The sequence below is a fragment of the Engraulis encrasicolus genome, chromosome 20 (genome assembly GCF_034702125.1).
Source record: "Engraulis encrasicolus isolate BLACKSEA-1 chromosome 20, IST_EnEncr_1.0, whole genome shotgun sequence".
NCBI lineage: Eukaryota > Metazoa > Chordata > Actinopteri > Clupeiformes > Engraulidae > Engraulis > Engraulis encrasicolus.
Window position 1 is genome coordinate 38,591,131 of NC_085876.1, and position 17,500 is coordinate 38,608,630.

A 17,500-nucleotide genomic window follows, 5' to 3' on the forward strand; every position below is an offset into this window, starting at 1 on the left:
AACCCATAACCTTTTAGTATCCGCCTAAGCTATTCCTCTACCCCACTCCTTGCCCCACTACCTACCCACCCACCCACCGACCGCCAACCCTTATGAGCAATAATGGGGAGGCATTTAAAGGCTGTGATTCGGGGGCTAGCGCTGCCTTATCTCTTTTTAAATAGGGTCGCTGGTTAGCATGCGGCTAATTAAAAATAGAGTAGAGGGAGGAAGAGGAAGGGAAAGCTTAGCGCTACTTGTTTACAAGAGGTTGCAAGCGATGTAGCGGTGAGGAAGGCTAATTGTTTGGAGCAGAGTCTGCTCACTCAGGCATAACCTTCAAGGCGAGGCCCTGCAACATATGAGCAAGGCAAGCCCCGAGAGAATAGTATACAAAAACAACCAAGCTACCCTGTAAAGTACAAGCCACCTGCTGATGGTTTCTGGTTCTTTTCAAATATTGTAAGAGAGAGAACAGAGGAGACTATCTCTTTGCTTGGAGGACTGTGTGAGTCACAAGCTATGATTGGTCGAGCAACCTAGCAGGTGTGTGAGCATCCGGAGAGCATTCCTGGGATGTTCTCAGTACCAGGACCAAACAAAAAACTGAACCTAACTCAAGACACAAAAATCAAGAAACAGACTCGGGGCACAGATTGGAGGCTGTCCACCTTATTACTCCCTGCCCATTTCATATCATTTTGTACTCTCACAGAGTTTCCGGTCTGCTAGCTCCGGTGAACGGTCGGCATTTAAGTCCACAGTATGGACTCCACTGTACAATCGGAAATCCAATGAGGACTCCACTGATAGCATCCCGGTGCCCGTGTAATTGGTGGAAAATACAGTGGATAGTGGACTGCACAAGGCTGTACAAGTCTGCCGCTAATAACTGTACAGTAGAGATCTAGCAGCAATAGGGGGACTCACCATCATTCAATAACAAAACCACATACAAGCTGTCAGATCAATAAGCTAATGCAGTGTTTCTCAACCAGGGTGCCAGGGCACCCTGGGGTGCCGCAGGCCCCCCTCAGGGGTGCCGCGGAAACGTGGCTGATAAATAAATTATGTAATTTAACACATATTTGTCTAAATGAATAAAGTATTGCTTAGTCAGTCCTCAGTGGAGTCTTTCATCTGCCATTTACGCACAATAAAGCAAATCTAGGTTGCCCCAGTAAGCTGCAACTTCGAACCTAGGGTGTGTGACGTCTCCAAATGTGTTACTTTTCTAAGCTTTTGTGGTATCCGGTAATTGAAAGGGTGCCTTGCCTAAAAAAAGGTTGAGAAACACTGAGCTAATGCAAGGGCCACAATATAAGTCTGTAGCCTAGGTAATGGGAGTCATTCATTGATTAAACCACACACAAACTGTCAGATCAAAAAACATCAACAAACTATGCAAGGGATACTATGGAGTCTGTAGCTATTATTGGTAATAGAGTGGGGACTCACCGTCATTCAGGTCCTGCAGTAGGTTCTCCTGTCCCGAGAAGTCAAGTTTGACCTTGACGGTGACTGGGATGGTGAGGGACTGGCCGGGCTTCAAGGGCAGGTGGGACAGCGCCTCCTGGAGGTCCCAACTCACAAACTCGCCAAACAGCTTCTCTGTTGGGGGACAGTAAGGTCATTCAACGTTAAGGAAAATACCATGCAAACTTTTGAAAACTCACCGAACAACAAATTACTTGTCTGTCATGGTAGGAAAGAAATTCAACGTTAAAGAAATTCCATGAAGGTTCAAGTCTCGCCAAGCAATTTTTGTCAGTTTTCTTACAAGTCGCAGAGACATCTTGTTTATGACGTCTTGGCTAACGCAGCCAGTGCCAGTTCGCAAGTTTTATTACACGTTTTGTTCCCCCATGCAGACAACTGCACCGCTGTGAATGTGTCAATGTGCCCTGAGAGGATTCATTTTAACACCTCCTGACTTATCAAAAACACTGTTCACCTGACCATGAAGTGACAACAAACAAGATTATGAAGAGATTGGACAACTCTAGTGTAGCAACCACTTTGTCATTGGACGTGAAAGGTCATTATAGCTTCACAGCTAGTGATACGAAATAGGATTCGTAACATGCATACGTTTTATCTTAATGTTTTAAATGTTTTTTGACTCTAATTTATTTTCTTCTTTCTTCCCCGTTTCCTTTCTTTTACATTTGTTAACTTTCTGAAGCACATTGAGTTGCACCTGTGTATGAAATGCGCTATATAAATAAACTTGTCTTGCCTTGCCTTGCATACCGTCAATGCTCTAATATAGGCTGGGGGCTTTATTTACTAATCAAGGCCCAGGGGAGTATTCCAAGAACATGGCTGAGTGATACACCTGGCTAAGTTAATCTGCATGAAGGGGTACAACTGCTAATAGGTAGCCCACAAGTGTCATTTAGATAAGAAAATGAGGACTACAGGCACTTCTATTAGATGATTTACCACTACCTCAGGGTTAACTTAACCTGGATTATTATTTAGTCAGGTTCTTCGCATACTCCCCTGGGCCTTGATTAGCGTGAGTAACTAAAGCCCCCAGCCTATATTAGAGAATTTACGGTAGGCATGTTACGAAACAGAAAGTCAAACTGGAGACACACAAGGCTTAGTCGAGAGACTAACGCTGGCGCTTCTCCCCAAAGCCCCTCAACTCTCATTTTCATTCATATACAAAAAAGCTGTAAGCCACACGCTGAGCTGGGGATTTCCCTACATATGTAAACATGAGAGGAATTGGCAGAAACAGACAGGAAAAGAAGGGAAAAAGAAATTGACAGAGGGAGGGAAGGAAGGAGGGAGGGAGAGAAAGGGAGAGAAAGGGAGAGAGACAGAGAGACAGAGACAGAGAGAAAGAAAAAGAGAGGGACAGAAAATGATACACAAAGAGAGGGACAAAGATAAAGAAAAAAAAGATGACAGAAAAGAGAAAGAAAGAATAGGAGGGAGAGAGAAAGAGAGTAAATTCAATGAAAAGTCAGGCGGCTCGGGATGGAGAGTGGAGAGGAGATGGAGGCTCACGAGCGAGCTCCACACTCAGCCTTGCGATGCATATTCATGCGCCTCATAGAGCTCCACAGGGCCAAGGGGGAACACACGCTTCCCTGAGCCCCAGCATCGAGTCCCGCTAATCCCGCAGATTAGCATTTGTTAGCAATTAGCCTCCTGGGTGGGAGGGAGAGTGGATCGACGGCACACGGCTTGTTGCCTGGTGGGCTGTTTGGGCTCAGGCTGCGCAGTGGAGTGGAGTGGAGTAGAGTAGATGGGCAGGGTTGCCAGATTGGGAGCCCAATTGGGCTGTTTAGGATGACCATCTGTCGTTTTAAAAAAAAAAAGATTTCTGAAGATTTAGGACCATGCAATCAGTGGGATTTGGTTGAAAGTGGGAGAGATTTAGTGCTTTCAGGCGGGTTTTGATCAAAAACGAGCATTTATTGGGCTGGAAAATAATCGGTCACATATGGCAACCCTGGACATGTGTGTAGCCCGCAGCAGGGAATGTGGGACTTGCATGGGGTGGGGTGTTCTTAGGAGACTGTCTAACATGTCTGCCATGATGGCGGACACCCTGACACGACATGTGATGAGCAGCGGGGATGTGGTCCTGGCTCACACGTCAGCACATTTACTGGGAGCACACCGCATGAATCAAACATTACCTGAAGGACTGCACAAAAAGATTATAGAACACTGTGATTGCAATAGAGTCTCGTGGGAGCAGAGAGAGAGAGAGAGAGAGAGAGAGAGAGACAGAGACAGAGACAGAGACAGAGACAGAGACAGAGACAGAGACAGAGACAGAGACAGAGACAGAGAGAGAGAGAGAGAGAGAGAGAGAGAGAGAGAGAGAGAGAGAGAGAGAGAGAGAGAGAGAAAGAGAGAAAGAAAGAAAGAAAGAAAGAAAGAAAGAAAGAAAGAAAGAAAGAAAGAAAGAAAGAAAGAAAGAAAGAGAAAGAAAGAAAGAAAGAAAGAAAGAAAGAAAGAGAGAGAGAGAGAGAGAGAGAGAGAGAGAGAGAGAGAGAGAGAGAGAGAGAGAGAGAGAGATGGCGGGGACTCGAATGATGCATGTAGAAAAGCAACGCAAGGTGCAGAACAAGGCTTGGATGGCTGCAGCGTTACCGCACAAATACACATACCGCGCTAAGAGCGAGGCGAGCGACGGAAGTAATTGACTATGTATTGAGTCGCGCGACAAAAGCGATTCTGGAGACTAGAGGCGATTCGCGCGCCGAGAGCGACAGTTTGAAGTTGAAATCCTTTCAACTTTTTATGATGCGGTTCGCCAACCAGCCACGACAGCCAATGAATGTATAGAGGTCAGTGACCACAGCCAATGGGAATGTTCCTGGTCTATTCGTGCGGTTAGTCTTGAGGTTAAGGCTGAAGGTGCTCTTTGGTGATAAAAGGGGATGAACTGAAGATGCAGTTCCCAAGGCACTATGGTCAGTGTGTTTTAGTGAATCAACAATGATTTAGCCATTATATTAAAACTATTTTAACTTTTTCAAGCAGTGCATTGGATGTTTCATCTGCAATGCAAGGTGCGTTGGCTTAGGGGTACCTTAACGAGGTACTTTTTGGTTCTTCCTTGACGTTATTTTCTCTTCCCCAACCCTTTAACATTTCTCCAGCATAAGTAAACACTTTTTTCCACAAGTCCTTTTTAAAATATTCATCAAGGACATGTGCTTGGTAACCTCGGCGTCCCCTCCCTCATGCTTGTTTAACTTTTCATTCACCAGTGTCCAAGAAAGGCTTCCTCAACCTTTCATCACAGTCACCTTCTGTGTCCAACTCCAGCGACTGATTGGCGGTGCATACACACCGCAAACGCGGACGTCCACTTAATGTCCACTGAACGTGTCCGGTATCAGTCCGAAACAGTTAGAATACATGTAAGCAGATCATGTCTTGCACGCAGGAGCACGGTGTAAGCGCGGTTTAAGCGCGGCGCATGTCCGGCCCGACCGGACATATCCACAATGCTCCTTGAAAATAGAACTCGAGTCTATTTTCCTGCGCGGACGTCCGCATTCAATGAGCGGACTCCATTGAAAATGAATGGCTGCTGCCTGCGGATAGAACCTGGACACTGACTGTGCAGTGTTGCAAGGCAGCCCGCGAACCTCTCGGACTCGTGATGCTCCCAAACACGTTAAGCGAACGTGAATATCTCCGTGTGTATGTACCAATAGGGGCTGAGCATTATTCTGCTCCGCTCAGACAGGCAGGCCAGGAAGCAAGGATATAGTTTCATTTAATTTATTTCATTTATTGTTTATTTGACAGGGACAGTGCACAACATACAATTGAGCCAGATTATAGCCCTAAGGCTAATTTTCATCTGTAGTCCCTGGACAGGAAGGTGTTAAGATAAAAAGGGATTAAAATTAATAATGATACAAAAATGTGACAATAATACAATGGGTGCACTATTTGCAAATAGGCCTACATTATATTACAAGGTCAAGTACATAGTTAAAAATATAGACTAAAAAAACAACTACAACAGCAAAATACACTAGATATATGATAAAATAAACAACAAGACACAAAACACAAGCTCAATGACTAAAAATGTCCACAATGCTGTCCCGGGGCACAGATGAAGGCAGAACCCTGAAACGTCTACTCTACTGTAGTCTGCTCTCAAAAAAGTTTTTTTTTTTAAATCCTTGTGCTTGACCTTTGCCGCCTTTCTCAGTGGGCGCACCTGCTCTCCCCCTTTGAACGGCGCGGACAGACTGCCAGACACACCACTGACTCAACCCATGTGAAACACCACCAGCGTGTCGTCTAGACATTGGTGCTTGGCCAACACCAGTCACTATCTCTCACTATCGCACCTTATTGCAACATAGTATTATTGCTCACCTTTTCTGAGATATTGCTTTCCATTTCTCAAAAAATAGCATATCATCCTGACAAATGAATGCTCATAGAACTACTTCAGATTCCTGAGCCGCAGTTAAACTACTGTACCATACGTCCATTCAGCAACTTGCAAAAAGAACATGCTGATGGTGTGGATAAAACCAGTCCTGTGCGCGTTTGGAGGGGGGGAACGACCTTAATACGTGACCTAAATGTAACAAAATGTGTGCCCTACGTATGGTTCATGCTGCCATTTTAAAGAGAACAGCATTAAATATACAGTACGATCTACAGTGCTATAGCGGAGCCAGCCTGGCGCATGTGGGTGATTAAATACATAAAAAGAGTGGACTTTGCTAACCCACAGTGGAGGTGAACAAAGAGTCAGGCAGGAAACTTAAGGGGCTGCGCGGCGCGCCACAGACTGCAGTCCATTTGCCTTTCCACTGTGGTCATCGAGGCCCATTAAAGATAAATGCACTTTGTCCAGCCCCATACGCATACATGAATACACAGATATGTCCATTAGCGCAGCGTACGCATGGAACCAAAGGCACTGAAGCATGGAGGGAAGAGGGTCATATAGAACATAAGAAAAAAAGAGTAAAGGTGAACACACATGGCATGGCACCATTCCTCCTCCTCCTCCTCCTCCTCCTCTCTTACTCTCCTGCAATACACACACACATGCACATGTGCGTGTACACACAGGCACACACACATGCACATGTGCGTACAGTATTGGCCATGTGCATGAGCCCACAAAGAAGAGGATCAAAAATGGGCAAACAACAGCTCTACATACATGGTTTGTATAGCCATGATAGAACAAATATTGCATGAACATTTTTTTCCTTAAAGAAAAGTGTGTTGTCACAGGTACCCGTCTACCTGGCTTATCAGCTAGAGCTATGATTGCAAAGCTACTGATAAGAAAAGCAATAACGGAACACTTGACCGTATAGGTAATAGATAATGGTAGGACAACACAGGAGCCCGGGGACACGAGGATTTAAATGACCATGATGCTGCACGGCGCTTCCATATGTAAACGTTTGAATTTTAAATATTTTGAGGTTGTTCGCTCAAATGATTTACATTGCTTTTTCCGTGTCCACTACAATCAAAGTCAAGTGACAAACAAAATACAAACTAGAGATGTACAGGATCCAAGATCCGGTTCCGGCAGGAAAATACGTTTTTTCACAGGATCCGGTTCCAGGATCCAGGATCCGGTAGCCAAGGCTTTTCAGTCAAAATAGTTTGAGCCAACGTAATAAAAAGGGCCCACATATGTAAGTAGGCTATGTGTTTCAACCCTTTCATAGGATCCGGTATCCGGTTCCGGATCCGGCAGGATCTTAAGCAGTGGATCCGGTATCCGGCAGGATCCTAAAAATCAGGATCCGGTGCATCTCTAATACAAACAATTTATATGAAGTGCTGCATGTCTCAAAATGCCCCACCTCTGATTTCATGAAAAGACAAAAAAGCGATGAGACCCCCTAAAGTGATATTTTGTCACTCCCCAATTCATATTTACCTCCGGCAAGGAGGTTGTGTTTTTGGGTATTTCTTTGTCTGTTATGCATGGATGTTGATGACATTTTCTGGAGTTGTTGGAAATGAGAAAAGCCGAGCGCAAGCTGAATTGAGCAATGGCGGATGGTGTTTTTATACAGCATTAATCAACATCAAGTCTATTGGAAATTAAGATTACCCAAATGACTGCATAAGGTGCAATGATTTGTGCAGAGAAGCCATACTTGAGTGGTCATCAGCACACCAAAACATTTGCGAACCACATTGAAAGGTACCAGGGGGTGCGCAGGGAAAAAAGTTTGGGAACCGCTGCCCTACAGTGTGTAAACCATAGGGAGCATTGTCTGCTAGCTGCAGATATGTCTCCATTACCCACTGAATGAATGAAAGCTGCTGACTCTGAGACTGCCAATCACGTAATCAATGGCTGCTAGTGGGAAAACACCACTCTCAACTCGAGCAGGATTCACTATAATGGCGGTGCGATTGAACAGAGTCATGGAACTGCTGACTAACGAAGAACGAAAACAAAAAAAAAGTTTGGTGTAAAGAATATCGATGCTAATAGGGAGGTGTCATCACACAGGGAAGCATTAAAGGGACCCAGCAAGAGGGGACAAAGGCGGGGACAAAGGGTTCAGTTGTCCTGGGCCAAGAAAGAAGGGTGAACCAAGAATTGGGTCTTCATTACATTGTATGCATTGAGGGGGGCTTTGCGATGACTTTGTCCTGGGCCCCGCCAAAGCCGTCAGAGGCCCTGATATTCCAAAGTCTACAGTAACTATGGTGTCTGGAAAAAAAAACAATACACATTTTAGCAGTGCAAACAAACAAGATCGATGATGCAGTGACTACACAAAGGGAAATGAAGAGATGGCAAAAAACATGTAGAAAGCAACAAAAAAGAAAGTGCTGAGTTCTTCATATTGGGACAAACACCCTCCTATACGTTTTGCTAATTCAGTGCATGTTTTGTCATACTTTGTTCTTGGTTTTCCCTCCATGGTGAAAGAATACCTGATTGGGGGAGAAAGTATAATTACCGTCTTCCAGGGCGTTTTGTATGCATGGGAACAACCTGTGGTTTAGGTAAAAACAAAGCGGCATTGCTCATTGGCAAAGAGAGGGAGAGAGGGGGAAAGGGAGAGGGGAAGAGAGAGAGATAGAGATAGAGAGAGAGAGAGAGAGAGAGAGACGACAGAGACAGAGAGAGAGAGAGAGACAGAAAAAGAAAGAGAGACAGAGTGAGAGAGAAAGAGACCAGAGAGAGAGAGAGAGAGAGAGAGAGAACGATAGAGAGAGAGAGATGTGGGCCAGTGTGCTTTCTGCCAGGTGTTTTAAGGAGAAGGCTGTGATATGGACATGCTGTTCGGAACATCTAATCCAGCCAATTGAATGGGGAATGGAAGGGCATGGCACGTGCTGTACTTACAGTACTTATTTACTTACACACACACGCACACGCACACACTCAGTTTTGTTACAATGTGAAGAGGGAAGCAGTGGCCTAGACTGCATAGTTTAGTGCAGGAGGCGAGAGGCACATACACACACACACACACCTCTACTTAAAACACACACACAAACAAACAAACAAACAAACAAACAAACACACACACACACACACACACACACACACACACACACACACACACACACACACACACACACACACACACACACACACACACACACACACACACACACACACACACACACACACACACACACACACACACACACACACTGAGTGAGTTTTGTTACGACGTGAAGAGGGGAGCAGTGGTCTAGACTGCATAGTGTAGTGCAGGAGGCAAAAGCAATAGTCTGCACCATCAATACTGTGTCTGTGAGCTATTTCTCTTTCTACAGTTTCCATTTAAGCTTTTCGACAAAAATGTTAGACAGATGCCCTTCTTCTCACCAGAAAAATGATAGTGCAAGCAAGGGAGTAAGGGAGAAAACGGGAGGAAAAATAAAACCTTAGACAGAGGGGAGAGAATGGGCGGGCCGTGCTCCAGTCTTGAAAGTGGATTTACTTAAGTCAGTGCCCGGGAGGGTGCTTTTTCGGAGTTTGCCGAGTTAAACTAACACAATTCAACACAAATACACATGGTGTGGCCCCAGCCGTGGGCTCAAACGGTTAGGGCACTGACTGTTACTCCAGGGACCCCGGTTTCCACCCCGAGGTAATTTCCCGATCCTCCCCCATCACCCTTCTCCCACTCACTTTGTGTAACCATCTCACACATTACATTACATTGCACTTAGCTGACGCTTTCATTTGTTCAAAGCAACTTACAATTATTATGTTTCAGGGTATTGGTTACAGTCCATGTAGCAATGTGGCGTTAGGTGACTTGCTCAAGGGCACTTCAGCCATGGATGGAGATGTAGGGAGAGATGAGGGGGGATTCGAACTGGCAAGCCCTAGATTGAAAGACCAACTCTCTAACCACTAGGCCACGGCTGCCCTGTTAAATAAACAGTGTCCACACTGTCCTATCAAATAAACAAACAAAAAGCCCATAAAATGTGTGTGTGCATACATACAGTATATTACATTCATATACCGTATGTATATTAGTGGTGTCAACAATGATCGATTCGGCGATCCGAATCGATCCGGGGCATGGACGATCCAGATCCAGATCCGGAAAGTTCCAGAATCAATCCGGCAATTTTTTTACGTTTCAATTACTTCCATGGATATTTCGGGAGCAAATGAATGTTAAATTAAATAAAAACACTTCAAAACATTGCAAGACTGATACAGACTGATACAGAAAACAGCCAATAAATTGTTGCTCAGTATCTTACTACTTGTGTATTTCCTCATCATGGCTGAACATTTGCTTTGCGTTCAGTAGAAATGTAATGCATTGCAATGCATTGTAGAATTGAATCGAATCGGATTGGATCTAATAGAATCGAATCGAATCGGATCTACTACCTCCCGAATCGTGATTGAATCGGATCGTGAGGGCAGTGCCGATCCACACCACTAATGTATATACGTACCAAGGGGATATATTTCATACAAAAGGGATGGGTTCCTCTTGGGAAGCTGGAGAGGGAAATCTATTCAGTTGTAAAAGGAGTTTTGAGGGGTGGATAAGTGTTGATGTCAGAGAAGGTAGTGTCTGTGTGTGTCTGTGTGTGTCTGTGTGTGTCTGTGTGTGTCTGTGTGTGTCTGTGTGTGTGTGTGTGTGTGTGTGTGTGTGTGTGTGTGTGTGTGTGTCTAACTCCATTAGACCTAGCTACTCAATTGTTTTTTTTTATCTATTCTTCCTACCCAACATGACAAGGCTCACATACATACACGTAGCAACAATGCTCTTTCGATTATAATGGGACAAAGGCCAAGTCCATCTTTTCCCTCTCTTTCTTGTGTCTGTGTGTGTCTGTGTGTGTCTGTGTACTGATGGAGAGGACAGGGTCTCCGTCCCACACCTGAACCCCGCGCCCCCCTGACCCTTACATCTGCCCCCCCACTGCCACACACATACACACACACAAACACACACAAACACACACACACACACAGGCACACAGCCAGAGCTCAGGGGTTTCGGCTTAAGCAAACAAATCTGGTCTTGCTCATTAACTCTTAACCGTCTGTACTTCACCATCCACTGTCATTAGTCACCCGCCAGGCCTCAGGGCTGTGGAGATGCATGCTGGGATAGACTGACAAGATATATATGGATATTTTTGACAAGACATATATGGATATTTTTGTAAATGTATTTTGTAAACGTTTTGGCCTCTTGTTTACACCTACATGGAAACTCTCAGATAAAAGAATATAGCTGCATTGAAACATATCTGCAAACGTGAAACCAGCATGATCTAATTTCTCGACTTCTTTTTCTGTAGGAGCTAAACGCCACTGTCCTCACAATTACATACTTGAAGCATCATGTTTTGGTGATGACAAGTTTTACATTAAGATTCAAGATTCAGTAAGCATATTGCCATGTCAACACAGTGGTAGACATGTCAACATTCAGGCATTTAGACATGGTCAAGACTGGTGGTGAAATGGTGTAGGGATATTAACTTGGCACACTTTGGGCCCCACAACACTAATTAAGCATTTTTGAAATGCCACAGCCTACCCGAGTATTGTTGCAGGCAGTTAAAGGGGTATGCCACTATTTTGGGGCTTAATACAGTTAAAATCATTGGCTGGGGTTTATAAAGGTGGTAAAGTGTCTTATTTTTCATGTTAAGCGTTGTCTTGCTTTAAGACAAGTTAAAAGAGGGAATATGTCGCTAAGCTAGTGAAAGTCAATGGATCCGTGTAGCATTGTAGCATGCTATCCATTGACTTTCACTAGCTTAGCGACATGCTCCCTCTTTTAACTTGTCTTAAAGCAAGACAACGGCTTACATGAAAAATAAGACACTTTACCACCTTTATAATCCCTGGCCAACGATTTTAACTGTATTAAGCCCCAAAATAGTGGCATACCCCTTTAAGGCGGTTCTGAAGGCAAAAGGGGCTCCAACGAAGTGTACCTAATAAAGTGAGCCAGTGAGTGTATGAGGACAGACGGCCATGAGAATCTTCTACATATAGAAACGAACTTCCCAACAAAGTTAGCAAACACGCAACACGTTAGCATTTATGCTAGTGGGACGCCCTTCCATAACTACCATAGCATATTAGTGCTGTTACTTGATGATGCCATGTTTCCTACATGTGAAACTACCACCTTTGCACATCAGCACATTGTGTGCCGTCTCTGCTTATGTGATTACTGGAGAGGGGATGGAGACTTTGACCTAGCTTTCTCTGCTTCTGGGATTCCCCAAAAGCAGGTGAGGTTAGGGAAGCGGAGCGAGGGGGTGAGCGGAGGGGATGAGAGATGAGAGGCAGATAGACGGAGGCGGAGAGGTAGGCTATACTCACATTAAAAATACATCGTCTTAATGACACACACACTTAAATATTCATATCTAGAAAGAGGGCCCGTGGATAGACATGGGAGGTGGGGAGGGCGCAAATGAAGCAGGGATGATAAGCAAATCACAGACACAGAGAGAGAGAGAGAGAGGGAGAGAGAGGGAGAGAGGGAGAGGGAGAGCAACTAAGGGTGGCAAGACAGAAAGTGAGAAAGCCAGAGCAACATAGGGTAAAACATGTTAAATAATAAAATGAATATTAAATATTATAAATTCAATAATGTATGACTCAACAGAAGACGTGTGGAAATAGAGGAAGGTTTGGAGAAGCAAAGGCCATTGCAGCAGGGGAATATGGAATAGAGAGAGAGAGAGAGAGAGAGAGAGAGAGAGAGAGAGAGAGAGAGAGAGAGAGAGAGAGAGAGAGAGAGAGAGAGAGAGAGAGAGAGAGAGAGAGGCAGGCCTAGTGAACTCTCCTTATTTCTGTTCACCTTCTCTCTCTCCCCCTTCTTTCCCCCCCGTTCCTCGACTAGTTTCCAAATGTTCGACAAGGCGTACCATGAGACGACTCACAACTGCGGTGGCATGAGGGGAGAGAGAGAGCGAGAGAGCGAGAGAGAGAGAGAGACACTCACAAAGTAACCGCCAGCACGGCAAAATACTCCAATTACGTGGAGCACAATTATAGAGGGCACACTGGGCATACAGTCATGTAATGCAACACAGTCCCTAGTGTTACACGCCTGTTTTCTCTATTAAATGTTATCTCTTTTTAGTGTCTTCCTGGGAGCAATTTACCAATTCGGGTTATATTTACAGACAAACATCTAATGGAAAATGAGATGGTACTACTGAGCACTGCTTAGTAAATCAATTTTTATGTCAAGACTTAAACAATGAACTACTGTTTTGGGAGGTGAGACCGTTTCGTAGATTCGTTGACAAAGCATGTTGATTAGCATGGCAACATGGGGGCAGTCATGGCTCAGTGGTTAGAGCACTGGGTTGGCAACCCATGGGTTACCGGCTCAATGCCCAACCGGGCCACGGCTGAAGTGCCCTTGAGCAAGGCACCTAACCCCCACACTGCTCGCCGGGTGCCGCTCAGCAGGCAGCCCACTGCTACGGACTAGTGTGTGTACTTCGATGTGATTCACTAGTCCAAATGGGATAAATGCAGAGAAAGAATTTCCCCTAGGGGACCAAAATTGGCTCCAATCCAAAATGGCTCCAATTGGCTTCATTAACAGTCGTCCCGTCCATTAAGAAAGGTGGGGTTGCAGGTATGACATCACGTTGGGGGAACTCCCCCAGGATTCTAAGGTTCTACATAGACTCCTATGAGCCTGCGGAACCCCCAATGTGATGTCATAATAGTACATTTTCTTAAAATGGTTAACCTGCAACCCCACCATTAATAATTTATGATCAGCATATCTGGGGCTACAGGGACAGATGAGGCGATGGCGTTGTTGCGACGGAGAGAGAGGATGAAGGTGCTTGCTTGTTGCATTTCGGCTTTTGCTTTTGCTGCGCTGTGTTAAACAAAACCGAGGTGATGCCGAGTTTCCTGTGAGGTTTCACCCCCCTCTCTGTCTCTCTCTCCCTCGCACACGCACAAGCGCACACACACACAAACACACAGCTTACTCGTAGCAGCCCGTTTCATCTTTGACTATGACTCACACCATCTGAGTTCTGAGTGTTTGCTAATACTGAGAGAGAGAGAGAGAGAGAGAGAGAGAGAGAGAGAGAGAGAGAGAGAGAGAGAGAGAGAGAGAGAGAGAGAGAGAGAGAGAGAGAGAGAGCGCTGTAAGCAAGAGGTGGGGGCAAGGAAGAGAGAGAGAGAGAGAGAGGAAGAGAGACAATAATTACAATAATAAACCACAAATGCTCATTATCTCCGAGCCATCAAGGGAGCGAGCGTGTGTGTGTGTGTGTGTGTGCATCTGTGTGCAAGCACAGCACATAGACTCTCCACGTTTCTAATACAGCACCTGTGGGATGCAGATGTTCCCTGTTATGCAACACTTAAACGCTGCCCGTCAGCCCTAAGTCTCTCTTGGGCCATGGATACATTGCACACTCCCTCTGTTAGGATATGGGGTTAACAGGTAACTTGACGCCGGTGTCATACGTATAACATAACAGTGTCATAACATTGTCATAATGCAGTCATGCATGTGTCATAAACATTATGTCATTGTCAAAAACATATTATGACCGTCATTAAGTGAAATTTGGTTATGATAAAGACAGCCTGTGCAATGTCAACTTAAACCATAAAACGTTTATGACATTGGCATTATGTTTATGACTATTTTGACATTATTATGACACCATTATGTCATATGTATGATGCTGGAGTCAAGTAAAGAGTAACTGGATAGGGAGAGGTGTGTTAGGTAAACGGTATACTACCACAGACACATGTCATAACCCAGGGGGCGGAAGTGTTTCTTTGTCTGGGTACCGCCCATTTAAAAAAGGGTAGGCACTCATGAAAAGGTGAAGGTGATCATCAAGGTAAGGCCTGGAGGACTTTGCTAGTGTACATGCAGGTAGTATGCAAGATGGTCCCTTATACAGAACTGCACCCCCCCCCCCCCTTCTGATCACCTATCAGCACAGGGCCATTACTTGGGCTGTCTGCCTTGCTTCAAGTAAGCTAGCACTGTCCAGGGGCGGTTCTAAGGGGTGGCAGGGGGTGGCATTTGCCCCCCAAGAAATATGATTTGCCACCCCAATTATGAGCCCTGATTGTGACCAATAGCCTTAATGCTTGACATAATTTCAGACATAGAACTTTAGGTTGCAGGGTTTCACTTTAAGGGATTCACTGTATCACATAAGTGTATGTGTCAATTGTATAGCGTTTATAATTTTGCCTTAGTGTAGGAGCATGCCCCCCTGAAATACACTTCGCCACCCCTTTGCCACCCCAAGAATAAATGTCTGGAACCGCCCCTAGCACTGTCCCCTCACTCGGCAGTATACAATGTACCTACTGTATGTACCATCCCCAGTTTGCAGCCATGACAAAAAAGTGCTTTACTTCCTTTCCTTTAACATCTGAATTTCAGAAATTTGGAAAATTCCAGGTTTTTTTAAGGGTTCTCTCTCTCTCTCTCTCTCTCTCTCTCTCTCTCTCTCTCTCTCTCTCTCTCTCTCTCTCTCTCTCTCTCTCTCTCTCTCTCTCTCTCTCTCTCTCTCTCCTCTCTCTCTCTCTCTCTCTCTCTCTCTCTCTCTCTCTCTCTCTCTCTCTCTCTCTCTCTCTCTCTCTCTCTCATCTAACATGACAACACCATCTAACATGACAACACCATGCAGACAGTGTTAGGTTCAGGCTTGAAGGCACTGACGCTGAGGCTGGTGGGTGTGTTTGCGACAGGTAAACATATCTATGCATTATTATCCGTTCTTTAAAGACAAAACGTTAGACACGTTGCCATGGCAACGCCGCACTATAAATAGCCCCTCTGTTCTCACACATCCAGAGCAAAAAAAAAAATGGAATTAAAATAAATATCGGAGAGTCAGGGGGAGGTTGAACACAGCTGACACCATGTTGTGTTTATTTTAAGAGCCACATGCTCACACCACATACACTCAGTCGCGCGCACACACACCAGAGCGGGGCCGGTGGAGGATACTGCCATCTATTGGTAGAAAGCAGAATTGTTGATGGTGCTCTCTTTCTCTCTCTCTCTCTACAAACACACAATCACTTTCCACCAATACTCATTCTGGTTTTTTTATTTATTTCCGTCTCTGTTTCACTCTCTCCATTGCTAACACACCTAGATTTGAACTGTTATGATGTCACCTCATGAAAAAAAAGGATTCTCTCTCTCTCTCTCTCTCTCTCTCTCTCTCTCTCTGCAGTCCCCATGGCTCACACTGTGCAAAATGGCCCATCTCATCTCCTCTGTCGCTCAGACACTGTGTGGTTGTGTGTGTGCGTGTGCGTGCGAGCGTGCGTGCGTGTGTGTGTCCGTGGGGATGGGGGAGGTGTTAGAGCCCCATTCTTTCACACACCCCAACACCCCCACTCCCCTCGCCACTTCTCCTCCGCAGCAACACTCGGTTGCTAGGACAACCCTTGCAGGCATGCGATGCGATGCGGCAGAGTCAAGTGAGATCGGCACACTTGTTGCCCGCCGCAGAGGAGTCGCCATCCCACCGGCAGTTGTTTGTTTGGTGCCTTTTTTGTGTCTGTGTGTGCTTAGCGATTTGACGTGTGAACTTTCTGTGACAATATCACCACCCCGCCTGCCTCCCTGCTGCCAGAGAAGGGCAAGAAGGGACACTATCTAGTTCTACTGTATCCCTTGAGAGTCACTCGTACTCTCCCTCCGCTCTCTTGTTCTCCAATGTTCTTGTTCTCTCCCCTTCCCTCTCATTCTCTTGTTCAATCTTGTTCTCTGCGCTCTCTCTCTAACAATGTCTTGCAAGACCTGAGACAACCACAGCTGACAACCAACCTTGTTGAAAAAAAATGAAAAGTCAATTCTAAAACTGTTGCAAATGCTGTCTTCAAGACAGTGTCTTGTCATGTTGTATGAAAACCCAGTTAAGATGTCACTCCGTAGTAGAGCATGTTCACAATAGAAATCTTGCTTATGGCCCTGTATTTGTAAAGGTATTCAGTTCGAAACACACCCATAGGAAAGGTTACAGAGAAACTGCAGGGTGGAATGTATTTTTTCTAAGTTCTTCCATGTCTCAATCAGCCTGTAGTGCAGCCAACCATGACACTGTGTGTGCCTGTCCAAAAACCCATCTCCAACACGGCCTTTACTCTTTACTCTCGGAGGAGGATTTACAACGTGGTTATCGTTGCACCAGACCAAATCTATCTATGCCCCACACATACACATAGAGATACACACATCAGGGCCTCCAACAGCTTTAAAGTGATACTGTCCCATTTTTGGAAATAAGCTTATTTTACACCTCCCCTTGAGTTAAATAATAGGGTTTTACCGTTCTTCTGTACTTTCGACCGTTCTCTGGGTATGGCAGTGCAAAGTATACCCCCATGCTAGCAGTTACCAGCTGGCGGCTAACTGGTCTCATAGGACTCAATGTCAACTGCTAGCTTGGAGGTAAAATTTGCACTGCCATACCCAGAGAACGGTTGAAAGTATAGGAGAAGAGTAAAAGCCTATTATTTTACTCCAGGGGAGGTGTA

General features: G+C 45.1%; 1 protein-coding gene across 1 annotated transcript in view; it reads right to left on the reverse strand.

Moving 5' to 3' along the window:
- The window catches only part of trappc9 (trafficking protein particle complex subunit 9), a 356,695-nt gene that overhangs the window by 228,608 nt on the left and 110,587 nt on the right, over positions 1-17,500 (reverse strand). Inside the window, exon 18 of the mRNA XM_063185055.1 lies at positions 1,438-1,590. Within this exon, the coding sequence (XP_063041125.1) occupies positions 1,438-1,590 (153 nt within the window). The remainder of the gene's footprint in view (positions 1-1,437; positions 1,591-17,500) is intronic.